Source organism: Mus caroli, chromosome 19, assembly GCF_900094665.2.
Source record: "Mus caroli chromosome 19, CAROLI_EIJ_v1.1, whole genome shotgun sequence".
NCBI classification, from domain to species: domain Eukaryota; kingdom Metazoa; phylum Chordata; class Mammalia; order Rodentia; family Muridae; genus Mus; species Mus caroli.
The window spans coordinates 53,683,293-53,698,694 of NC_034588.1; the positions used below are offsets into that span (position 1 = coordinate 53,683,293).

The window sequence follows — 15,402 nt, forward strand, 5'->3', positions numbered from 1 at the left end:
ACATCGAAATAATGTGGCTACTGTGGAAAAGAGTCTACAAGGTTCTCAAAAATTCTATTCAGATTATCATATGCCCCAGCAATTCCACTGCTAGATAGATACTCAAGAGGACAGGAAGCATACGGCCATAAAATATCTTACACACAGTGTTCATAGAAGTCCAATTTACGACGGCCCCAAAGTAGAGGCGATGCAGATGACTCTATAGAGTGTAGCATGCCTGCGCAGTAGAGTAGGACACATCCACGGAGACAGAATGGGGTCATATAGAATGTGGGGTATCACTCATGCATGGAAAGAGAACTGAGTTGTGGCATGCTTCAACATCAATGAACTTTGAAAATACTCTCTAGTCCAATGGTTCTCAACCTGTGGGTCATGACACCTTTAGGGTCAGATCAAGTTACCCTTTCACAGGGGTCACCTAAGACCACTGGAAAACACAGATATTTTTATATCATGATTCATAACAGTAACAAAATTACAGTTATGAAGTAGCAATAAAAAATGTTCTGGTTGGGGTCAGCACACCATGAGGAAATGTGTTAAAAGGTCACGGCATTAGGAAGGTTGAGAACCACTGTTCTGGTTGGAAGCAGTCAGCCACAAAGGCCACATGCGTGATTCCAGTCGTATGACTCTCCAGCCCCAAGACCAGTCTTTCAGGACACATAACTAAAACACATCAAGTGTGTTATCATATCACCCACTCAAATCAGTGACTTAGATGGGAATGCTTCCTGGGACGACAGTAGCTTGCCTACATTCCCCAGCCTGAAAATAAAATAAAGAAGCACAAGACAATTATCAATAAATCAGAATTAAATAAAAACGAGGCATGGCGAAGCAGGTGATAGAACGAAGTGGGTTATGCCCGCCTTTTGTTTTTCTATTGTTATTCAAATTGTCGGGATAATTTTCTTTTGCTCACGTTTTGGGTTAATTTTATCTAATTTCCAGTTCATATGTCAAGCCCCGTTTTTCTTTCCCGGGCCTCTCTGGTATTCTTTCCTGTGGAAAATAACTACATTAATTACCTAGGCAACTACTTATCCTCTCATATCTCAGGGGTAGGGGGAGAAAAGGAGGAAATATTTTTAAGGTCCCACTGAATATATAAATATTCTTATTTTTCCTTGTAGGGGGTCATGACCTATTTGCAATGAAGTGGTTTTAGCCACATTTTATATATTATAATAGTAAGGCTCAGAGGTATAAAGTGACTTTTCCGGGCCACACAACCGAAAGCCGGCTGACTTTGCAGCTAACCCACAGCTTCCACTCTGGAGTCACTGGGCCACTTCTCCAGGCCTCAGTGGTGAGGCAGTAAGGGAAACATCTCTCCCATTTCTTCGAGCATTCATCTGTCCACACTCTTGCACATCCTCCAGGATGCCAGAGAGTATCATGTGCTAAAAATACAAACACGGCTCCCCTCCCTCCCCCATAGACTCAGGAGAAACTGAAGAGAGAGGTTACACACAGGTCACTCCAACAGAAATACACGTCGGACACTAGAGAAGCAGAGGGCAGCAGAAGGGGAAGGTGTGAACAGGTCTCTCCAGAGGGGAAAAGGCTTAATCTGAGTCCTGCTTGGTTACAGGAAGACCAGGGAAGGTGACCTGGGCATCTTGGAGAGCAGGTACAGGAAGATACCCACTGTGGTAGGTACCCTTCAGATCCCTGGACGGGCTGCTGCAGGTGTTCAGGGTTAATGCCGGGTGGGGCAGAAGGGCTCGGCTTGAGAGTTGAGATACAGTTTCAGTGACATGAGAGCAGAGCCTTGGGCAGGGGTTGGTAACTATAAATCGAAGGGGAAAGTGAACCATCCAAGAAGTCCAGCAGGGATGAATTCTCTTATCTCCCTCACCCCATTTTCTTCTAAGACCAAAAAAAAAAAAAAAAAAAAAAAAAAAAACTGGTTATGGCTGGGCCTGCTGATGCTGACCTGTAATCACAGCTACTGGGGAGGCTGAGGCAAGAAGATTGCATGTTCAAAGCCAGCCCAAGTGATTGTGTGAATTCAAGGCCAGCCCAGGAAACTTAGTGAGAACGGGGTTCATTTTGTCAAGGACAGGAAGATAGCTCAGTGGTAGAGAGCTTGTGTAAGTCCCTAATTTCAGTCCCACCTATTGCAAAATAAAGAGAAGAAAGGAAGGAAAGAAGGAAGGGAGGGAGGAAGGAAGGAAGGGAGGGAGGGAGGAGGAAGGAAAGAAAGAAGGGAGGGAGGAAGGAAGGGAAGGAGGGAGGGAGGGAGGGAGGAAGGGAGAGAGGGAGGGAGGGAGGAAGGAAGGAAAGAAAGGAGGGAGGGAGGGAGGAAGGAAGGAAGGAAGGAAGGAAGGGAGGGAGGGAGGAAGGAAAGAAAGAAGGGAGGAAGGAAGGAAGGAAAGAAAGAAGGGAGGGAGGGAGGAAGGAAGGAAGGAAAGAAAGAAGGAAGGGAGGGAGGAAGGAAGGAAGAAAAGAAGGAAGGGAGGAAGGAAGGAAGGAAACATAGGTGTCCCTTGTCACTTCCATCCTGAGCAGAGAAGAGTCTTGTTCTAACATCATCGTGCAATGTGATCCTAGTGACCAGTGCAGGGAGGAGCAGAGGTCACTCAGTGACCCCCCACAATGAGCAGCAGGTGCCATCACCACTTTGTGGGTCAGAAGAGCCACCAGTCAGGGATGAGGAGCTGAGAAGGAGGGAGAAGAAACCCCCACATTCCAATCTCCCGGGACACATTTTCACAGCCTCCCTCACAGACCTAAGGGACACTCCTCACACTTGAGTCTAAGCTGCGAGGACGTAAATTCTCTTTCCAGTGCAGCCTCTCATCTCCAGGAAGGTGCTCTGGAGAGTCCTGCGGGACACAGCTTCTGTGACCTTTATTCCGCAGTACTCACGACCTCCCCGGGGCCCTGTGACATTCCTGATTGTGGGTGTAGATTAGCAATGCTGAACAGGACAAAAGGGTCATAAAAATTAAAGAATCTCAATATTGCATATTATGGTTACTTTGAAAACATCTTAGTGTTGCTTTTAGAAACACACACACACACATGCTCACACACATACAAGCATACCTATGCACACATACACAGATGTACATATGTGCACACACATGCACACATACATACATGCACATACACATACATGTGTACACACATGCACACACTTATGAACACATATACATGCACAGACAATATACATGGACATATACATATACAAATGCGCACACACACACACACACACACACACACACACACATGAGGTTCTCCCATTATGTGGCATCTGAGCACTGGGAGAAGACACCCCTGGGGGTGTTAAGCAAGCGAGGCAGGCCCAACAGGGGCTCCCAGAGGGAGTCTCCCTTCCTCTCTCAGAGGCCTTGGGAAGAAGGAAAAGATGGCCAAGGCTAAGCTGTTCTCAGTCTCCAGTCTAGAATATTCTGCTTAGGGATTTGAACCCAACTGATGACAATGACTGAATCCTCTCCCAGTGTCCTTAGCACTTTGGATAACAGCACCATGCACTGCCTGTTTGCTTGTCAAGAAGGTCATTGGCCTAAATAAACTATTCCTTTATACCAGTGCCTGGAGTCCACAAGGACAGAAAAAAAGTCAGACGTAATACATACTCTAATTTCCTGTAGTAGCAGGAGAAAAAATAATTCTGAAAAATGCCTTGGTTTTATGAATTAGGGAAACAGATTTTGCTCATTTTTCTGGCATAAACAACTATTTCATGAGTTAATTACAAACCTCAGGTGTGCCCGTTGCCAGTAGACCTGGGGAATAACTTGTTTGCGCGGGTATACTGCAAGGCCAGAGGCAGCATGGCACCGTGACAAAGAGTGTGGACATAGATGTCAGGCTGAGCCAGGTCCAGACCTGGCTCTTGCACTCAGTGTTGGTGTGGCTCTATTTTCCCATCTGTCAAATGGGTGTAAGAGGTATTCTTGCTGCAAGATCAAGCCAGTCCAAACCCCAGCATGGATGGGGAGTGGCTCTCCAGGCCTCACTCCTAGCTGGGGAACAGTTGGTGGCAGCTGGGAGGGAGAGTCACTTTCTTTGGAGTCCTGACAACTTGTAGGTTACCCTTGCCTCGGTGTTTGCCCCATAGCCATGAGCACACAGTGGGAACTAACTGGACACAGTGGGACATTGAAAAAGAGAATAATAATAAAAAAAGAAGACAGATGCATTTCTGTTTAATGGGGAAAAAAGAAAAAAAGAAAACAGCAAAAGAGAATATAAATGTGGAAGGGGGACCTGTGGAGGGCCTAGGAGGAGTTGGAGGCAGAGATGACGGTTAGGCACGATCACCATACATCACAGATTCGCATGGAGTTCCCAAAGAACAGATAAAAATATTTTAAAAGTAGAATTGGCTTTGTGAACTTACTGTAAATACTAAACATAGAAAACTAAAAACCGACAGTTACAGGAACACTGAGCATAACCTCACAGTAGGCTCGCAGAGGATGACAGATGGTCCCTCGGCACAGGGCTCCGCAGTCTGAGACGAGCGAGAGCCACGGGCAGAAGCTCTGTTTACTGCGTATCTATTTTGTCCTCAGGTCCTTGCTTCTTACTTGCTCCTTTCCTGTTCTTAAATAAGGAAATGCGTCCCCCACCAGCTTCCGAGGGTTGTTTGGAGCACAAAGGAGAACTGGTTAGATACACGTGGGGACACCATGAAAAGCACGCAGCCCTATGTATCTCCAGCAGGGGCTGAACACCAGACAGCAACAGGAAACTGCCACATTGCGTCTTGAGTAGTTTCTGGCAGCTTCAGGAGGACTTTACCAAATGTCCCCACGTCCCCTGCCAGGAACTGCTCATGAGCACTCTGGGCTTCACTAGCATAGGAAGTCACATGAGTGCTGGAGGGGGTGCCTCCTCAGAGCACCTGTCCCTAACAGGATGCTCCAAGCACACAGTGGCTTCCTGGGAACCCCATTTCCTGTGATTCACTCACAGTGCCAGGCCCAACAACACCAACACCAGGCTTCTGCTTCTGTTGCTTCACAGCCATAGAAGGCAGCGCAAAAATAATTTTTGTTTTGCTTTTTTTTGTTTTGTTTTTGTTTTTTGAGACCAGGTCTCATATGTAGCTCAGGCTAGCCTTGAACTCACTATGTGGCCAAAGTTGGCTTCAGACGCACAATCCCCCTGCCTCTCTAACTCCTAAGCACTGGGATTACAGTGCTCATTCCACTAGTCCAAGTTCAAAATAATTTCTAAAATAAACTATTAATTTTATTGTAGCCAAAATTTGCTGGATGTGTGTATATGTCCAAATGCCAGACACTTTGCCATGCTCGTCCTGATTTAATCCTTGTAGACAACACTGTCCTTAGACCTGGGCAGGAAGGGCCCAGCCCTGATGCTTCTCAATGTATCTAAGTCTCCCACTGGACCAGTTGGAGCCAATAGTGCCTCTGGGTGGATCCCAGCCTCTTCTTCGTACTCTCTCTGACCCTGGTAAGACCTCTCTTGTGCTCTGCATGGCTGACCAGACACTGAGGAATGGAGTCCAGGAATCCTGCCCATGGAGTTTCAGAACAGAAGGACCTGGGATGGCTTTATTCCAGAAGGGAAGCTTGGTAAGTGGCCACACCCCAGGCTAGTGTGCCTTATCTTTCTCACAAGCTATTGACATATCTTTTGAGGCAACTCAACTTGTTTGTATAGACAGGGACCCCACAAAGGTATTTTTCCAGGGCTCTATACATGAGGCTGCCACACCATATAGCATTTGCCTACCAACCTTACTCTCAGGGAAACTCTGGCGTAGATTAACTTCCCGAGGTGACACAGTTAAGGAGAAGAAGAGCTTGCACTCAAGTTCTGGGATGTCACAACTCAGAGGCACAGCATTCCGCTATCTCACGATCTCTCACCAGTCTCTGCTAGGATGTGAACGCCTGAGAGAGGCTTGGGCTTGCCCTCTCTGTAACCCAGGGCTCCTTGAGACTGCATTATCACCTGACATCCCCTACCTGACAGATTTTATCTTCAAGAGTACCAGCTAGATATCCCAAAAGCATCCACTTAGACATCTTTCAGCGGAAGCCAACAAAGCATTGACTACAGGAGTATGAACTCCAGCAGAAATCTGGGTTCTGTTTTCAGCTTTGTTGTAGAGTAAGGCTTTTGAGTGCTCAAAAAAAAAAAAAAATAGAGTTTGGCAAATACCAAATGAGGAACCAATATATGAAGGCAGTGCCTACTGCAAGAGGCAGGGCCAGTGAGCAGCTTGCAAACGAATTGGGGCTGGGAGCAATGGTTTCGCCCTCTCTCTTCCTTGCTCTCTTTAAAAGTAATGACCCCAGAGGAGTGAGGTAGAGAACACTGGAGAGGCCACGACCATTAGCTCCAGTGAGAATCTGTTACCTTGTCCTACTTTAATGCTGCTCTTCTTGATAGTCAGAGCACAGAGCAGCCACAATGAGATAGCGCTTCATTCCCGATAAAGCAGCTAGCTCTTAAATGCTCCGGGAGATGCTCAGTTGGTAAAGTACACAAGCATGAGGATCTAAGTTCAATCTTCAATGGTCAACATAAAAACACACCGGTGTGGTGGCATGTGCTTGGAATCCCAGTGTTGGGGAGAGAGAAAAAGGTAGACCCCTGGGGCTTGCTGCAGCCAGCAGAGCCTAGTCTGTGAGCCCCAGGTCTCAGTGAGAGACCTTGTCTTAAGAACAAACTGGACATCTTCGAAGGACAAACACCATGAACTGACCTCTGGCCCTCCATATACACACAAATATGCACATATGCCTTCACACACACACACACACACACACACACACACACACACACATCAGATAATGATGTAGAATAGTTAGAATCATCTTATGTGGCATCTATATAACAGAGCAGCCACTTTGTAGAGTTGGAAATTCATCAGAAGATTAAACTTGGAGTTACCATGTGACCCTGGACTTCCACCTGTATACCCAAGAAGACAGAAAAACACACCATCTCTATAAACTTGTACAAGAATGTTTATAGTAATATTACTCACACTAGCTAAAAAGGTTTAAACAACCTGAATGTCCATCAATAATGAGGGACAAACAAACTGGGGGCACAGTGGAATAACTGCTATTATTGTAGCCATAATAACGAAGGAAGAAACAGTGGCTGCTACAACTTGGATGAACACTGTGCCAAGTGAAAGAAGCCAGACGCGGAAGATTATCATGTATTAGAGGCACCCATGTCCAGGATGGGAAATCTACATAGAGACAGAAAATGGATCGCTGATCCCTGAAGGCTAGGGGTAGGGGTGGAAAAGTTGGGTTAGAGAGATAATAACTAGAGGATCAAGATATTTTATTTTATTAGATTATGTAAACATTAAAAATTCACTGAGGTGATGGCTTGTGTGTCGGGAAACCTACTAAAACATATTGAATCACCTACTTTAGGCAAATTATGCAGTATATTTAACAGCTCAATGAGGCTGTTAAAATTAATTGCAATAATACAAAAGACCTTGGTCCAAATGAATTCCCTCGCCTCACCTAAACTGCCTCCGATCCTGCCCTTCTCTCTGGCTGCCCATGTATTAGGAAGTCTATGCTCACATGAATCAGCTCCACAAACAGCCTTCTGCCTCCTGCCCTTATTTAAGTGCTGATTTAGACAGGCAATGAACAGCTAGGAAGGCACCAGGCCACTAAAAGTACCATTACAATGCCAAAGTCAAAATCAGTAAGTGAGGCTGGGTGATGACAGTTCACTTGATGGAGTACTTGCCATCCAACCACCAGGACCCAGGTTCAGTTCCCAGAGCACAGTTAGAAATCTAGGTGTTGGGGTGTGTGTGTGCCAGAGATGAGGAGGCAGAAAGAGTTCCTTCAGGTTCACTGGCCCCTCAGCCTAACCTACTCTTTGAGGGCAATGAAGAGATAATGTCTAAAAAACCAAGGTGGATTCTCTGACCAGTGCCCTGAAGCTACCCTGACCTCCACATGCATGTGAACACACATATTGTGTGTACACACACACACACACACACACCACATCGGTGACTCCCTCCCCATCCTAAGCTCTCTCCACGGCCTTCCTAAGCCATTGAATGAACAGTTACATTATAATGAGATTGGCCTAAGAGTGTTAATATGGCTTTCTCAATATGAAAACCCATCTTTCCTTTCAAACACTCCACTAGACAAACCTTTCCCAGGTGGCAACACAATCTGACCTCGAGCTTTGCATAGGTCACCCTTTGTTGTTCTTTTCTTCTCTTGGTCATATTTGAGAACAACACTGGGGGAGGAGCTCTTTGGCATCATATTTCTCATCCTTACTAATTATTCCAGCCATGCCTCAAAAGACATGTATTTGTCATAAAGATCCTAAGACCAGAGAGTAAGATGCATGGCTGTCTTTCTGCCGGGGCCTTCATGTCTCCTACTCCTGCCCCATTCATTATACATGAAGGACATGTATAATGCTTTGAAGCACATGACACTGAGGAATGGGCAGGGGAGATACTTTAATACCTATGTCAATTACAAAACACAGCCTGTGTCAAAGGGGATTTGGGTACTTACCGGATGGATCATAGCTGCTAAACCTGAGCTCTGGTGGGCCACAGCCGGCAGAATACAGATAGACCAGATGTATGACTGTGCCACGCCTGTGATGAGCAGGGTCAGGAGTCTCGGGGACACTCAGGTCCTCAATAAGCAGTCTCCTTCTGTGGGAGTCCCTGAGGCTGGCTCTCTCCGGTGAGGGAACTTTACCTTTCTCAGAGCTGCACAATTTCCCCAGACACTTTAACCCAAGCAAGGATGGCATCTCGGCATAGCAGACATGACATCAAGATCTGACACAGAAGCCCGGGGAAGCAGGGCTCCCCAGTAGCAGTTCCCCTAGCATCTCTTCCCTCACCGCCCAGCAAAGAAGATTAAGAAGGACATATTTAAAAGATTACCCTCAGGAGCTTAGCCATATTTGCAGCCAGATGATTATGTATAAAAACAGCCATCACCAGGAACTCCTGACTGCAGTCTGAGACAGGAGTTCCTATCGGAAAGCAAAATTAATACCGCCATCTAGAGCGATAACCTAAAAGAATTATCTGTCAACTATTTCTAGAATCTCTATTATTATCTGGCGAGAGTGCTAAGAACAGGTCTAAATGGGCTCAGAGACTCTGCATTCGATCTACAAATGCAGTCCAGGGAAAGACTCAGGTATTAACTGCAAGAGTGCCAGCATTTGGAATCTCAAGAGGCTGCATGAGTCTCAACAGAAGCTCCGGGCTTTAATTAATGGCAGCCTCGACTCCAGGAGGCCATAGTAAGCAATTGCTTCCTCTGCATGTTCTAGAGAATTCTCTCCCCTAAGGTCATGAACTCCGCTGCATTTCAGTAGCCAAAGTGTTTTAACAGTCTCAGCCATTTCCTGGGTGTCCTACTAACTCAGGAGGGAGAGAGTATTGTGTGGGTAGTAGCTTCATGCTTTCACAAAGCCAACCCCAGTAGGTCCTTCCTCCGAGACTTAGGGCTCTGACACACGAAAGGAGCCCTGCTTATGATTGTTGTGAGGTCTACACTGTAGGGTTAAGTACACCATATGACATTCTACAGCCACACGACAGTGACAGGTCAAAGTGACAACATCTATGCTCTTTCTCCTATTGTTGGGCTACTGGACTCTTGTAGAATTTTCTTTTCATTAAAACCATTGGGAGCCTGGCCTGGTGACCCACACCTTTAGTTCCAGCACCAGGGAGGCAGAGGCAGGTAGATCTCTGTAAGTTCAAAGCCAGCCTGGTCTACAAAATGAATTCCAGGACAGCCAGGGCTGTTACACAGAGAAAACTTGTCAAACAAAACAAAACAAAACAAAACAAAACAAAACAAAACAAAGAACATTGTACCCTTTAAGTAAAATGGAACTGCAAGCCTAGAAGGGTCTGAGAAGATAAAATCCAGCAGTTCTCAGAAATTCTTGGGACTACAGAACTTTCAAGAATACAAACTGTGAGGCAACTGCTCAGACCCCCACATGAGAGGCTTGTGAGTGGAGCCCAGAAATTTCAATTCCTAAACATTATCCAAACCAGGACCGGCAAGGGATGGCCCAACCAGCTCTATCCTTTAAGACTAGGAAGGGAAGTATTGAAGAGGCTGAGCGGCCTTCCTAGATACAATGTAGCAATCCTGGGGGTTTGGCTAAGTCCTAAACTGTAGCCCTTCAGCATTCTACACTAGGAGGCCTTCCACAAAGGCCAGGGGGATGGAGTGAGTAGCGAAGCCCGTACTGCCTCCTGATCCTCACTACAGGACTTGGCAGCAGCATTCAAGAAGCAGAGACACCAAATTTGCTGGAGATTATCTGTCCACAGTGGGATCAGAAGAGCAAGACGGTTGCAAGGGCTTCCCGGCCTAGCCTGGGGCCAGCGACAGTGGAGTCAAATTTCAAAAGTCCCATGAAGTTTCAGGGTTAAACCCTATAGCAACCTCTCCTGTACCTACACACTCCACCCACAGACACTCAGACACATAGGCACATCCCCCTTGCCACATCTTATTCTAAGGATAGCTCACAAGGCTGTTGAAACAACCTTTGTGTGTTTTCTTTCTTACTCGAATACCATGAAGAGTCTTGGGATTTGTAACGTAAGATATCCCATGTTCAGAACACAGCTATGAGCATATACTGTGGTTCTGTTTGGTTTGTCTAGGGCAGTGGTTTTACCTGTGGGTCATGACCCCCCAAAGAAGACAATCTGACAACATGGATATTTACATTATGATTCCTAACAGTAGCAAAATTACAGTTGTAAAGTACCCATGAAAATAATTTTGTGGCTGGGGGTCACCACAACACAAGGGACTGTATTAAAGGGTCACAGCGTTAGGAAGATGGAAAACCACATGTTCTAGTGTCTGCCTGGTAAACACTGCAGTGTGGGGTACAATACTTTTCACCATTAATTCTTTTTGTGGTGTGTGTGTGCATACATTTGTGTATATGTGTGCATGTGCGTGCCTGTGCCTGTGTTTCTACATTTGTGTGTATGTGTGCATGCGTGTGTGCCTGTACCTGTGCCTGTGTGTGTGTTCCTCCAGCTCTGTTCTTTGTACACTGGAACCCGACCTGCTACTTGTTTAGGAGTGTCTGCCCGTGTGTGTGTGTGTGTGTGTACAGAGAAACATGCCACTACTCCTTCAACACAAGCTCTGGTACATACTACCAACACAGAAGGAGACTTGGACAGCTTTAAGACATCTCAAATTCATATCCACGAGGCTGCAATTGTGTTCCTCTGCTGCTCTTCTAGAGGACCCGAGCTACTCATGCCAAGCAGCTCACAGCTGCCTATGACACCAGCTTCAGGGGCCCCAATACCCTCTTCTAGCCTCTACAGGTACTTGCACACACACACACACAGAGACAGAAAGAGAAAGAGACACATAATTTTTTTTTAATTTAAAAATTCAAATTCAGTATTTTCTTGGCCAAAATTAAGTTTGACGACTTTTTGACAAAGCCGTTCTATCTCCTTGGTCTGCATTCATCAAACATCACCCACAGAAACTAACTCCGTGGCCTTAACTCCTCTTCCATGCTCAGCTGCTATTTATATCAGCAATAAATACACAGGCCGGCACCCCTAGGTTTTGTCAAGCTTACAGATCCATGTATTTAATTCAAGAAACAGTTGTTGAGTTAGGAGTACCTCTCAGTGGTCTAATAACTGCCTGGTACAGGTAAGGCCCTGGGGCCCATCGCTTACTAGGCATGACAGAAGTGGTTGTCTTCTAAGATAGTCTATAAAGCAAACATTTGAGTTTTGGATTTACAGATTATAAGGAAGAAGTCTGATAAATTCAAAAGTTTTAGAAGGGTAGGAGGTAAATTCCAAGTGGATCACCAAGGTGGTTGGTGACAGAAGAGGACATCTACTAAGGCAGCACACGGGGTTGGAGAGATGGTTCAGTGGTTAAGAGAACGCCCTGCCTTAGCAGAGGACTCGAGTTTAGCTCTCAGCTCCAGTGTGAGAAAGCTTACAACCACCTTTAACTCCAGCTCCAAGGGATCTAAAAGCCTTTTCTGACCTCTGTGGGACCCTGTGCACATACACAGATACACACACACACACACATACATACATACATACAGATACATATACACAAATAAAGATGTCCGGCCACATGGAAGCATAAGGAAACTGACCACTTTCTTAGGGAAAACACAGGTTCAGATACTGGCTGATTAGGGTTAGTTGGTGACCAGGAAACTTGTGAACTAAATTCTGCCTTTAACTTAACCTCCTCACTGATTCAGAGTAGGCCCCCAGCAGAGACCATGGCTTCCGTCTGCCTCATAGCAGGTCTGGGAAAGCATGGCCTGGGGAGAAGACCCCACAGAAACATCGGTGGGTCCAGCTTTACCACTGCTGCTTGAGCAGCTTCCTGCCGCAGTCCTGAGCAGCCTCCTGCTGCAGTCCATGTCAAGTGAAAGCGCCAGTGAAGACAAGAGTGCAGTCAATGCTTCGTCAGCGTTTATATAGTTGACGAGAAAGACAAGAAAGATATGGCAGCACCCTATGTTACAAAGCTAACACTGACTGCAAATGCTTACCCCACATCCAAGGACTGGCTGCCTGAGTGACCTACCACATAGAGGTCTCTGTCTGCCGGCAGCAGGTCCCACTCACCTACGCAAGCTCCTCCATGGTAAGATGCAAATACAAACCACCAACAGCAGGGAATTCACCAAGGAACTTCCGCAAAGCTTGGAGAGGCCCCGAGTGCTTGTACCCTGGGGTAGCTCAGCAGCTATCCAGCAACTTGTCAAGGGGATAAACGCCATCTCAGAGCCAGCTGGGTCAGCCCAGTGCTCAGGGGATGGATGTCACAGACATAGCTTTTGGTCAGCTACAGGATGAGCCACACGGCAACTCCCCACATGTGGCTTCCTTGCTATTATGACCTTTTCATCTGCGAGTATCCACATGCATCCTCTAAGAGATTTTTCTTTTGAGAGCAAATCCTCATCTTCAAATGAGATTCTCTGCAGCCTGGTTTTTTAAGGAAATGGGCTGAAGGTGGCCTGAGGCTTCCTCAAGGACCATGGAGCTAGCTGCATTCCAGAAAATTTTAAAAGTAAAAATACACAAGCCAAGGTGCTTAGCAAGCTCTGAGAACCCCCTTCCCCCATGAACCCTACAGGAGCTCTCATCAGGGTGGTCTTTGCTGCATAAGAGACTGAGTACACACATGTACATACACACACACACACACACACACACACACACACATGAGAGAGAAAGAGAGAGAGAGAGAAGGTGAGAAGGCTGGAGAGAGAAGGGTTCGTTGGGCTTCTCAGGTGCACTGGAGCATCTTCTCCCTAGCACCTGCTTTCCACCAGCCATTCATCTTGGTCATCTTGGTAATCTGTGTTCTCAACCTCCCTGCAAAGCACAGCCCATCGGGGTCTTACCTATCCCTCCAAAGCAGGCTGTGATTTTCTGGGCATACTGGCACAGGCTTCCATCTGGGCAAGGCTCCTCTGCAAGGCCTGCTTTGTCCATCCCTGCAAGCATCTGCCTCTCTTCCCGTAACACCACTCACCCAAGGCCTGCTCAAAAGAGAGTGAGCCGCCAAGCCCCCTCTTCTCTATCTTCTCCATCAATAATTCAGATGCTACATAAAATCTGCTGGGCATCCAAGACTGAGGTACTCTGAGGACGGAAGCATAATTAGTTTAACGGACATCAAGAGTCTCAAATTACTCTCTGACAATGTTCTCCATAGGCAAGATTTTCAATAGCATTGAGAAGCAGCCTTGGAATGCCTTCAAGAAGTAGCCACGGACAAGATGTGTTCAGAGGGAGAACACAGGCATCCCCTGGGCTCAAAAGCTTAATGTTCAATAAGTCTCTCTATAGATCTCTTCCACAGGGTCAGAGTATCCAGGCCCTGAGCACGGGTCACTCTTCATGAGCCCTGCTGCAGATAAATGCACTTCATACTGCAACCCTTACCTTTTGCCACACATGTCTCTCATTTGCTAAAATTCCTCAGCTTGCTTCCCGCCAGAACCTCCTGGCAATTCCCCTGATCTTAAGAATGCAACGTTGTTACCTCTTCCTGTAAGGCTTCCTGAATCAGCGAGGCTAGAGCACACGCCCACCCTATCTCCATACAGGAGACAGCTCCACTCTGTATTCACATCTCACCGCATCCTAGGGCTACTTCTAGGCTGTCAGCTTCTCGTGCCAGCTGCTGAGCAGCTGTCTTCCTTCCCAGGGGACTCTACACACACTGGGCACTCAGTAAGAATCGGATACTATTCCACCAGGAGTCACTGTCAAATGTGAACACCTAGAACTTGGATGAAACTGTGCTCGCCACAGACACAGCACTGTCACCACTATTGGCTCTTTTAGTTGGCAAGGAAGACATATACATTCTATGGCACAGTGAGGCACAGACAGCGTCAAGCTTTTGGTCATAGGTCACAGTGTAAGTGCCACTGATCTGGAAGGAGCTAAGTGGCAGGCATATGCCCAGAGGTCCCCAACAGCTGTGACCAGAGGAAGCCATCTCAGTAATTAGGAGACAGGTTGTCCTTGCTGGCAGGATAAATGGCCGGTAGACCCGAAACTCCAGCATCAGCACCCTGCCGAGCTGCTGACCCTCAGCAGGTGCCCCATGCCTGCCAGCTCCTGGTTCCCCTCCTCCACAGATCTCCTGGGAGGAAGACTGCAGAGGGAAGCATTTCCAGTGGCCGGGCTGGAAGTATTTATAATTCATCTCTCTCAACACTGCAAAGCCCTGACTCATTCTGGCAGGCCTCAAGTTCTCTGTTAATTTATTAGAATATGGCCAGTATCCCAGGTAACCATTTCCTCTCCATGTTATAGCAGGCCCCTGGTTTGCTGGTTTCTTTCCTTGAGGCTATTCAGATTGAGACTTAAACTTTGAATCTGAAGAATTTCCTCTAGGCTAAGCTCCTCAAGATATATAAAGTAAAATCATGCCTGGTGCTTGAAACCTAACCAACGATTCAGTGTTAGTGGAGTCGTGGATCTTGGAAGAAAACCTACAAGTACCACTTCGCTAAGCCAGCATAAGCCCTAATTACATTCTAACTATCTATCTTTATGCCCACAAAAATATATAGCTCTCTCCCCTCATCAAGGAAACTTCCCTTGGCAATAGACAATGACCATTACAACAAAACACAACTACTGAGGTATTAGCTTTATTCTGCAAATATGTATAAAGGAGCGGGGGGGGGGTATGTCTCAGTGGGTAAATTCCCTGCTTTATGAATATGAGTGAATTAAACCTCTCTCACTGATGCAAAATGCTTGGCAAGATGACACACCTGTAACCCCAATACCGGGCAGGTGGGAACAGGAAGATCTTAGGGCTCATTGGC

The 15,402-nt window shown here is 46.5% G+C and overlaps 1 protein-coding gene across 17 annotated transcripts in view; it reads right to left on the reverse strand.

Moving 5' to 3' along the window:
- Ablim1 (actin binding LIM protein 1) overlaps positions 1-15,402 on the reverse strand; it is a 281,810-nt gene that overhangs the window by 175,395 nt on the left and 91,013 nt on the right. Inside the window, exons 1-2 of one of the 17 annotated variants that reach the window (XM_029472700.1) lie at positions 8,606-8,811; positions 5,643-5,658 (exon numbers count right to left, since the gene is read on the reverse strand). The exons of 15 other annotated variants lie outside the window; for them this stretch is intronic. In XM_029472700.1, the coding sequence (XP_029328560.1) occupies positions 5,643-5,658; positions 8,606-8,796 (207 nt within the window). In that variant the 5' untranslated portion in view covers positions 8,797-8,811. Of the gene's footprint in view, positions 1-5,642; positions 5,659-8,549; positions 8,812-15,402 lie in introns of those variants that run through there. One more of the 17 variants, XM_029472701.1, reaches the window with a different exon arrangement.